A 9394-nucleotide genomic window follows, 5' to 3' on the forward strand; every position below is an offset into this window, starting at 1 on the left:
CCAGTCACATCGTCCGGCTATATTCAATGCCGCTCTTGGCAGAAATGCCAGACCAGGGCAGAAGGCTGCAGAGAAGGCTCTGGGCTTGTCGATATATTCTCTGGGGAATTGAACACGGGCTCAGGCTGGCTAGCGTTGATCCAATGTGCTGCAGGTAGTCAGTGGCCATCAGTTAAGGACAGCGACATTTACACTGTAACTTAAGAAATAACTTAAAATACTCTGTGGACCAGCACTCCCTAAAGAGACCCCATGACACAGCGAAAGCTGCTCTGCTCAGTTAGACAGACAGATCTGCTCCTTGTATTAATTGCCTGCTCCTTTCTCTCAAAAGCAGGTCTGCTTTGCACCATAAAAGGCGGCAATTTGGGAACACTGGCTCCAACTTGTGTGGGGAATACCTCCTCTAAGCAGCTGCTAGTTCCCTTTGCCCTCCACAGCAAGTTCCTGTGGGAACGGCAATCTAACCACCTGCCTGGAGAGGTTTGGACTGACTAGCTACACCCGGGAAAGATCAGGTTTCTTCTCCGTGATCCAATGACCTGAAACAAACTCCCAAAGTCAGTTTGAGAGCAGCCTGCTGAGATCCAGGCCAGGCCAGAGTCACAGGGGATCCCAGGCCACAGGAAACAAGAACAAGGGCTTCCCTGCCATGTTGCTGGACAAATCCTGCACCACACAAGCCAGAGCACGCCTAGCACTCTGGCTTAACACTAACGTTTGCTTTCACTGGCATCAAACTCCTCCCAACTTAGAATTCAATGTACCATCCTACACTGCCTCCCCAAACTGTTCCCAGAGGAGTCAGGGAAGCTTGGGCACAAGCAGATCGCTGTCAAATCCCTTTTAACATCGCCTTCCTTCCAGCTTCAGATTAAACTCGCACCTGAGCAGGCATCAGTCCCCAGACCTAGCCAGGTCACACTTTGCTAGATTGCCATTTTTAACCTAATGCATAGTGTGGTGTCTGCTTATTGCGTTCCACTGCTAATCAGACCAAAGGTAAAGGATATAAGATTGTCCAGGGTGGATGTCCACCATTGATGTACAGGACGTAGGTAAAGCCATCTTTGAGGACCCCTCTGATGGAATAATAATAGGGAAGATAGTGGTGCTGTTTAAAGTCTCTGTTTTCATAGAAGTTTATTGCTGTATTGTTAGTGGTGAGGACGTGCAGGTAGATGGCTTTGCAGTGATCTTGGGCAGTCGTTGATATATGGTCTTTTAAACTTTCAAGCAAGAGCGAACCTGTTGAAGGGAAGAGCAGCAGAATCACACAGTGCAGCTGCCTTCTCAGGGACAGCACAAGTGTTCATAGGTCCCAGCTGAGATCTCCTGCACCCAGCATCTAAGCAGGGATTGCTGCACACGCTTGAAGACCCCAGATCCCACCCAGTTCTCACAGACCCTCTTGATGAATTCAACAGGACCACGCTACGTGGTTTTAGTACGAATCTCATCTTACCTATGAGCATGGCTTCACAAAACAGATTTTATAAAGACACAAACTTCTGATTCAGTAACCACAAAGATGAGCCAGACGTGGGAATCTGCCAGTAATGCCCACCCCCAGCCAAGCAGCTCTCAGCTTTGGGGAAGGTCAGTGAGTCATTGTCAGTGGTATCAGTTCCATCACATTTATTTATTTTAAAGCCATTTAAAACAGCAGAGAGTCCAAAACAAGACTTCACAAGCAGGTTATTGCATTGCATCTGCTGAACTCGAATTAAAATCTAAGAACAGGTAGGATTTTAAGATCCCTTCTTAGGAGGAGAGCCAAGGCACAGTCTCACTCAACCTGGATTTTCTGCAGCCACTAGTCAGCAGGAGAAACCAGAGAAGGGCACAAAGAATACTCCAGCCCCAAGAAACGAGACCTGGAGGTTCATCCAAACCACCTCAACTCAGCATGAAGGACCCAGCGGAACCTGCAGGGGAACTTCTTCCATCAGGTGTGGTAACAGCAGGCTACAGAAATAGCTTAGCTAACACAAACACACAGATGAGATTTACGCTGCTGTTTCACAATCCCCAGACCACTTCACGGTCACTTGATACTTAGTAGGAATTTGTATCAGCCAAGCACAAAAAGACACTGAGAGACATCAACAGGAGAGCAGTTTAGTTTCGTTATGAGATATTCCACTCTTCTATCTCACAGAAATCCAGCTGCCCTCTGGTTTAAGAATACCAGAGAAGTAGAAACCAAAGCCTTTTAATGTCTGCAAGAGAAAAATCAGAGCTTTGGTGCTTAAAAGTATGCCTGGGGTGAAAATCCTCCTGCATGAAAGACTTAGGCTTCAAACCCAAGTAGAAAAACTCTCAAGAGAAAGGTCTCAGAAAGAGCAGCAGCAGGCAGCAGCTTCTTTAGGTTGTTTTGCTACAGGTACAAGTCCAAAGGTTTTGAGAGAGCACGGCAACATACTGTCTAGATGTAATGGATACAGGAAATACTGATGCTGAAAGGAGAAAATTCCAGCAAGATGGAGCTGAAAAAAATAGAATTTGGAAACAGAAAGGGGACTCAAAACAGCCACAACTTCACAGAACAGAAGACCCCTTTACCACCTTCTCTCAACATGATTCTGTGCAAGTATTTTCTTCTTTGTAGAGAAAATTTATCTGCAGTAGCATTTCAATGCAAGTTTTAAATACAGTGCTCCCCCTGAGGACTCTTCTGGTCATTTCTTTATGTATCCTATCAGTTTGTACCCTTTTAAACATGACTGGGGAGAAGGGAGGACTCAAGGAAGAGAAGTTATACCTGTACCCGCTGAAGAGACTCCGGATGTACAACACTGGGTCATGCTGCCAAACCTGGCCTATTTGCTTTTGCAGATCAAAGATATAGATCATGCTTGAAATTGCACCAGAAGTGCACTTATTTGATGACAAAACATATCCTGCTCTAAACAGAGATAAGCCCTTCTGACTGCAGGATTTTCAAATGGCTGCAAAAATGCTGCGTGTTGCAGGAGGCATTCAGAGCTGACTTTTACACGCATTTGACAGATTTAATCAGGTCCAAGTTACACTCTTTTTCCAGTTCCCTTTGTCTTTTTCTAAATGTTTGTTCTATCTGTTGAAGTTGAAAGGTTAAAAGCAGCTATATTTTCTGCCTCAGGGAGCAGGCTTCTGATACCCATGAAAGAAAATCGCTTCAAACCCTGCTCCAGGGTGAAGTCCCAGCGCTTCAGTCAGTCTCAGCAGCAGGAGTGCAAGTTTTTGGTGTGCTCAGCTGTCCCCTGGGAACAAGACGGACAAAGCCCCGTGCTCTTTGGAAACATTTGCACATTGTTTTGTGCGTACATCAGTAAAAACATCTCAGTGCACTTGCATTAACACCAAGAAGGGGATGCGAGTGCATCACCTTCCCAATTGCTGGTACAAATCATCGTCAAGCTTGTCTCAAAAGGGTATTGCGGTGAAATGGTGCAGCTCCTTCAGTCACGCCCACTAGCCACATGTGGCAAACAACAGCAACAGAGTTGTCACTTAGCAGCATCTTACCTATTCCATGTTTTCTGAACTCCTTCACCACTCCAAGACTTAGGATGTAAGCAACTTGAGTGTCCACAGGAAAATTGGAAGCTAGGATGTCTCCATCCTGAGTAGAGATATCACAAGTTATTTAGTAGGATACCTGGGGAGGCACAGGAGAAGGCAAGAATCCCGTACTGGAACATCTGAAAACAAGGCTATAGCAGGAAACTTCTCTTCACTCAACAGTCTTAGCTGAAGCTTCTGGAAAGGAGGTGGGGAGTTAAAAAACCCAAGGGTGCTCCCTTAGGGGTTATTCCTACTTTCGTATCATCTTCCCAGATGCAGAACAAAAATCATGATGTTTCCTTACTATATACATTACTTGTGGGCTTAGGGACAGAATATATTTGCATTCTTTACCAGGAAGGATTCAAAGTGCCAATTCTGGAGTTACACATCAGTGTAGCTGATCAATCTAGCAACAGTCTTTATTGCCTGCACGCTCCATCTGAGCTTCGTGTCAGCTGGAGATCTCTGTACTGCTGTAGAGGACAAGGAGCACGTTCTACGGGCTCAGTCGAACTACTGCCTGGAGCAGTGTCTGAATAAGCTCCTGGCTTTCAGCTTGGCTGGAACAAGAGCCTTTTGTTAGAGTTGCTGAAGATGCAGTTTCTGACTTGGACTAGCTCTGAGGAGAAGCCAGATAGCTAGAGTGAAGAGACCCATGCCACTCAATGCTCTCGGTTCCTACGAATGTTAAGATTATTGTTTAATCATAACACTGATGGCCTTTTAGAAGTTATGCACTCTCTGCATTGCCCCTCCTTTTTTTTAATCCACTTGCCTATGCTGTTTGCCCTACACTAACCCGGTGGTCTTCTCCCATACTGTCTTCAGTGACCGTCTCTTCTTCACCTCTCTGCTGTACTGTGTTGTCTCTCCTGGCCTCCAAGCTCTGTTATCCCTGAGGCCTGAGCTTTCTGCAGATTGGTTACCTCTGCTTTGTGTTCGAGACGGTGACCGTGTAAATGAAGGAGTTTCTGCAGGAAATCAGAGGAGTGACTCGCCCAGCACAGCTAAGGAAGTTCAACCCTTACGTAAGAAAGGAAGAGGTTCGTTCTCCCACAGCTGCGCATACCTCAGTCACCAGCGATGACCAGGCACACTGAAAACAGCCAGGGAACAGTTAAATGGCCTGCTACACAGTCACTTTTGGATTACGCTTGCATGATCTGATCTCTCCGCACAGCACATCAGGCAGCAAGCTTCCCACCGGGCCACAGCTGCCTAGCCCCAGCAGGAAGAGACTTTGTAGTACCAGGCTGCTCAGCAGCCCACGTGTTCAGATACATCCCACCACCCATTAGTTGGAAACGGGCACGTTCTTGGTTTCTTAAATTAACTCAGGATCACTCTTATAAGTGTCTGGATGGAGGGAGAGGGGGGAAAATACCCCAAACAGGTCCCATCACAGTTAACCATGGCAAGAGGTGGACTATCTCATACTGAAGCATAGTTTAGTAGCATACCTCTTTATGCACCTTTGTTCTGCTCTTGATCTCTGCCACTATCATTCCCACGATGGAGCCCCTATATGTGGCTGCGAGGGAAAAGAACTTCTTGTTGGAAGTGATATCTCGGTACCATGAGTCAGGGTACCTGGGAAGGAAGAAAAAACAGGAATGTTTGGGGACACCATGAGTCAGGGTACCTGGGAAGGAAGAAAAAACAGGAATGTTTGGGGACACAAAGCCCATGGGACCAGGCAGTGCCGCAGCAAACATTGTGCCGAGATGCTGCTCAACTGGAAATGGGCAGCAACATCTTTCAATGCCAGTCACTGGAACCCCAGGCCAATGTATTTTACACAAGACTAAGGGAGGGAAGCTGTACTACTGGAAGGGCTGTCTTCTGCAAAGACATACAGCCAAGTAGCTCAGCCATATGTCAATCTAAAGCTCTTTCTATGCTACTAATTTAGCTTATTCCATGAAATCTGGGTTAGGAAGTTTTTCACCTTTCCTGTCTTAGCTGTTGAATGGTACCAATGAACATCGAACAGCTGCTGCACCCCATTTGGTAGCATGGTTTCTTTCAGTTGCACCTAAGCAGCAATGCAGGCTGCTCATGTAATGGCCTCCTGCCTTGCTAAGACAACCACATTTTCATTTTACATTCACTGCCCAGAGCTTTCACTTCCATCTTTAGCAAGTTATTTTTAAATGCAATATCCATCTGCCCTCATCTAAGAGCATAAGGATCTCATTAATTTGATACACATGTGAAAAAATACTGCATATTGGTACAAAAAAATCGCATGATCAGCCTCCAGCTCTCCTCCTCCTTCTGCAGCTACTAAAAGGAAACTAGTGTACGCTAATTTATTTCAAAGTGAGAGTTCAGCACGCCTTGTGTTTAAAAGAAATCTACAAATTCAAAATATTATGAATGCTTTTGCTGGTTTGTTACATTTTATGCAATCTTAATTATAATCTGCTAAAATCCTCTATAAACCTTCTCAACAAAGCTAAAGAAAAAAAAAATCCTTGAAGTCTACAGCTGTAGTTTCCCTGGATGCCTTAAGCCAGAAAGCTATTGCTGTCCCCCAGAAAAGCTCCTTATTCCTGTGCTTGTGCAGACACAAGCATTTACCAAATGGGGGCCTGGGGAACTGACCTGGTACAGAGCGAGATCAGCTTTAAGCCAGATCTTTGCCAGAGGTTTGGGAGCAACGGTGATCCCAAGTACACAGGCAAGAACTGTTCAGTCTCCCCCTGGGACATTCAGAAAGACAGTCCCTCAGGAACAGTTGCTCCATGTCGGTTTGGTTTAACTCTGAGGGTGCTTTCTCGGCACACACTCCAGAATACAATTTTCTTTCACAAGCACAGGGATGCTGTCCTTTTTCCTGGAGGAGTGCTCCTTTCCCCATCTCTCACACAGTCTTTCCCAAGAAGCTGGTCCACCCCCTTAATTACAGAGCCCATTTTTCTGCCAAAATCTGCATACAGGAACTTTCTGATGACTTTAGGACCCTGCAGGACAGGCAGCGAAGGGCCATTAACAGGAACACCACCAGAGTGCATAAAAGATTCAGAACCTGCTGCTATCTTAGCAACAGTCCAGATGGCTGCAGAGCCTTTGGTGTCGGCTCTGAACTGGACCAGTGCAGGTTCACACCATTTGTTTCTAGATCCCCCCATCTCACACCCCAAACCGGTAACGTACTCTATTGGGAACCAGTCACCACAGAGCTGTTTCACTGTGTCTATGTCATCGTGGCAGAGAAGACGCAGGTTTACGTCCGTAAGTGCAGTCGGGGGCACCTCCTCTGTCATTCACGCCTGCAAGAAAAGAAAGCACATTAAGAATGATGAAGCACAGATTCTGACTCCCAGCTTCAGTCAGGCAGCTGCGCAAAGGCAGCAGGAGGTTCTCAGTATCAATAAAGTTGTTTTTCCTAGCAGAACGAGTTTTCAAGAGAGATGAAGCAAAACGTGGCAACATTAACCCGAGAAGCAACTCGAAGCCCTGTTGCTCACAGAGTAAGCACAGCTCGCTTCTCAGCCTGACCCACCCCACCAGCCCTGCACCTGCACACACCCCGCTCCCTGCGAGCACAGCCCAGTGATGCTGCGTGTGAAAGAGCATGTGGCACCAGCCACTTCCAAAAAGAGCTCAGGATGCTGCATTAAATAAGCCAACAATGTGCCAAGTGTACCTTAGGATGCATGGAGCTCTTCAAATGTCTATGCAGGACCAGCATTTTGTTGAAACAAAACTAAACAAACAGCTTAAAAAGGAAGCTCTGCTAGAAGAACATTTATAAAGTCCTCTTACACAATCCCGTCATCTCCAGTTAGTATGTATGCAGAGGATTCAAATTCTATAAAATGTTAATTTTGTTTAACTTATGCTGGTGAAATGAGATCTAGTTTCATCTCCCCTCATTCCTACGTGCTACAACTCCACGAGGGCTTGCTTTCCAGCCCAGCAAAGAGCGTTCAAGTATAGAAATCCCAAGATACCCTTTTTTTTCACCATAGCACTACCACAATCCTGCTAACCACATACAGGACACTTACTCCAATGTCTTCAGCCTTTTTTAACAAGATACCAGAGGGGAAAGAAGCAAGCAATAACTAAAGTGGTTGTAAAAGCATTTGTAGTGCAGACGCACGAATGAAGAACAGATCTTGGGAATGGGCTTTAGGCAGGACAAAGCCCCACGCGAGACACTGCGCACACAGAGCAAACGAGGCAGGCAGAGACCTGGCAGCTGTGGGAGCTCGTTCCCTTTCACGGGCCACCTGCAGTTCTCCATCCACAGCTTTGTCTCTCTCACTCCAGCCCTCCTAGTCCCAGGTCAAAGAATCAGACCAGGATGCAAAGAAAAAAAAAACCAACCCACCACCCTTAATTTAAGAAGTCGTTTGGTTTTGTTTTTACTTTCTTCTCCCAATTTTAAGAGCCTCAAATCTTGGTTTCAAAATGCCGAGTTACAAGGAAAAAGCTGCACACAGCAGTGCTTCTGTATGCCCTCCTGTTGAAAGGGATGCTCAGCTCTCTAGTGCTCTCGCTTTGAAGCTCAGAGACTCAAGAAGGAACAGATTTAAACACACTCCCCACTGGACTAGATATGCCATTTGAGGAGTTTCAACACAAAAATCGCATCACCTCTGTAATACACTCTGTAACTGGCAAAGACACACAAAAGGAGTAGGCACAGCAACGAACCCAGTTTGACGTGTTTGACAGCACACAAGTGTGTGCCGATTGCTCTCCTAAGAATTTTAAAACACCTCCTTCCACTGTACTCCTAAGAAAAAAACAGGCTAAGCCATAAAATCCACATTCCACCCCCAAATTTCTCTTTTAAGGTACATAAGCTAGCTTTCTTCTGCAGTTCCCCTGGAGGAACTGGTAGAGAGCAACTCCCAGTTAGCACAACATGACGATAGTCAGAGAGCAGAGAGTCCCCAGATGCTGGGGTCCTTGGAACTCAACATCAGTGCTGAAAGAGAGGTAATTAGCACTGCTAACAAGAACAACGTTCACCCTTGACTTTGGCACTCTCCCTGCAACACATATTGTATGACTCCTTTGCACTGGCTAGAGCAGCGCGAGCTGCCGCCCCTCTGTCCTCCCGGACAGTGGCATAAAGCCCCTACGCTGCATCGGCCCAGACCTCCTACGGAGGAAGGAGGAACTCTACCACTGGTTTGTGTGCAACCTGAAACACGTCAAACAGCCAATGTATCAACAGGAGAAAGGATACAATTAAGGTCCACTATTATCCACAGAAATCTTTGCTAGCCCTTCTCCCATGCAGGCATAAAGAATGGCAAAGCATTTTTGTTAAAGCATTTTTGCTTTAACAGAGCAGAGGTCCGAGAAGGTTCTCCTACAGCTCTTGAGAAAGATGAAATGGGGTGGGTTTCTTCAAGCAAGGGATCCTTCCCCGACACAGCTTTCCTCCCAGTGACTGGTCCTACATATTTCCCTGAGAAGGGCATCCGAGGGGATCCGTATATTGATATGGATCGCTTGTTGTTCTCCAAAGAAGTCCTTAAAAAGAATCACAGCTATTTCACAGCCTGTTCTAGGACTGTGGTTGCATATTTACCGAGCAGCCTACAGCTTTCACAATCAGTCCAGATGCTAGTTCCAAAACAACTTAAGCACCTAGAAAACCCACAAAACCAGTACTCCTTACTGCTTTTAAAACTAATTTTACACTCCTAGAATTGGCTCAAGCCCTCTGAGGCTAGACTTTATTCTGTACCCTGTCGCGGCAGCGAGCACGCTCTCCACCACCAGCCTGGGTGACCTTTTAACATGCCTCAGCTTTACCCTGCGGGGCCCTGAAGGAAGGGCACGTTCACTTGTTGTGGCTGATGCGATCCACACC

General features: G+C 46.3%; 1 protein-coding gene across 1 annotated transcript; it reads right to left on the reverse strand.

Annotated features, from left to right (window-relative positions):
* Positions 1 to 4: 4 nt before the first annotated feature.
* On the reverse strand, positions 5 to 6830 carry NAA60 (N(alpha)-acetyltransferase 60, NatF catalytic subunit). Its single transcript, XM_009324685.1, has 5 exons — positions 6712 to 6830; positions 5013 to 5142; positions 3511 to 3607; positions 1014 to 1248; positions 5 to 161 (listed from the first exon to the last, which is right to left on the reverse strand). Exons 1-5 carry the CDS (start codon positions 6819 to 6821, stop codon positions 5 to 7), a joined length of 729 nt encoding a protein of 242 aa, XP_009322960.1. The 5' UTR covers positions 6822 to 6830.
* Positions 6831 to 9394: the final 2564 nt, after the last annotated feature.

Source organism: Pygoscelis adeliae, unplaced genomic scaffold (assembly GCF_000699105.1).
Source record: "Pygoscelis adeliae isolate BGI_AS28 unplaced genomic scaffold, ASM69910v1 Scaffold85, whole genome shotgun sequence".
Lineage (NCBI taxonomy): Eukaryota > Metazoa > Chordata > Aves > Sphenisciformes > Spheniscidae > Pygoscelis > Pygoscelis adeliae.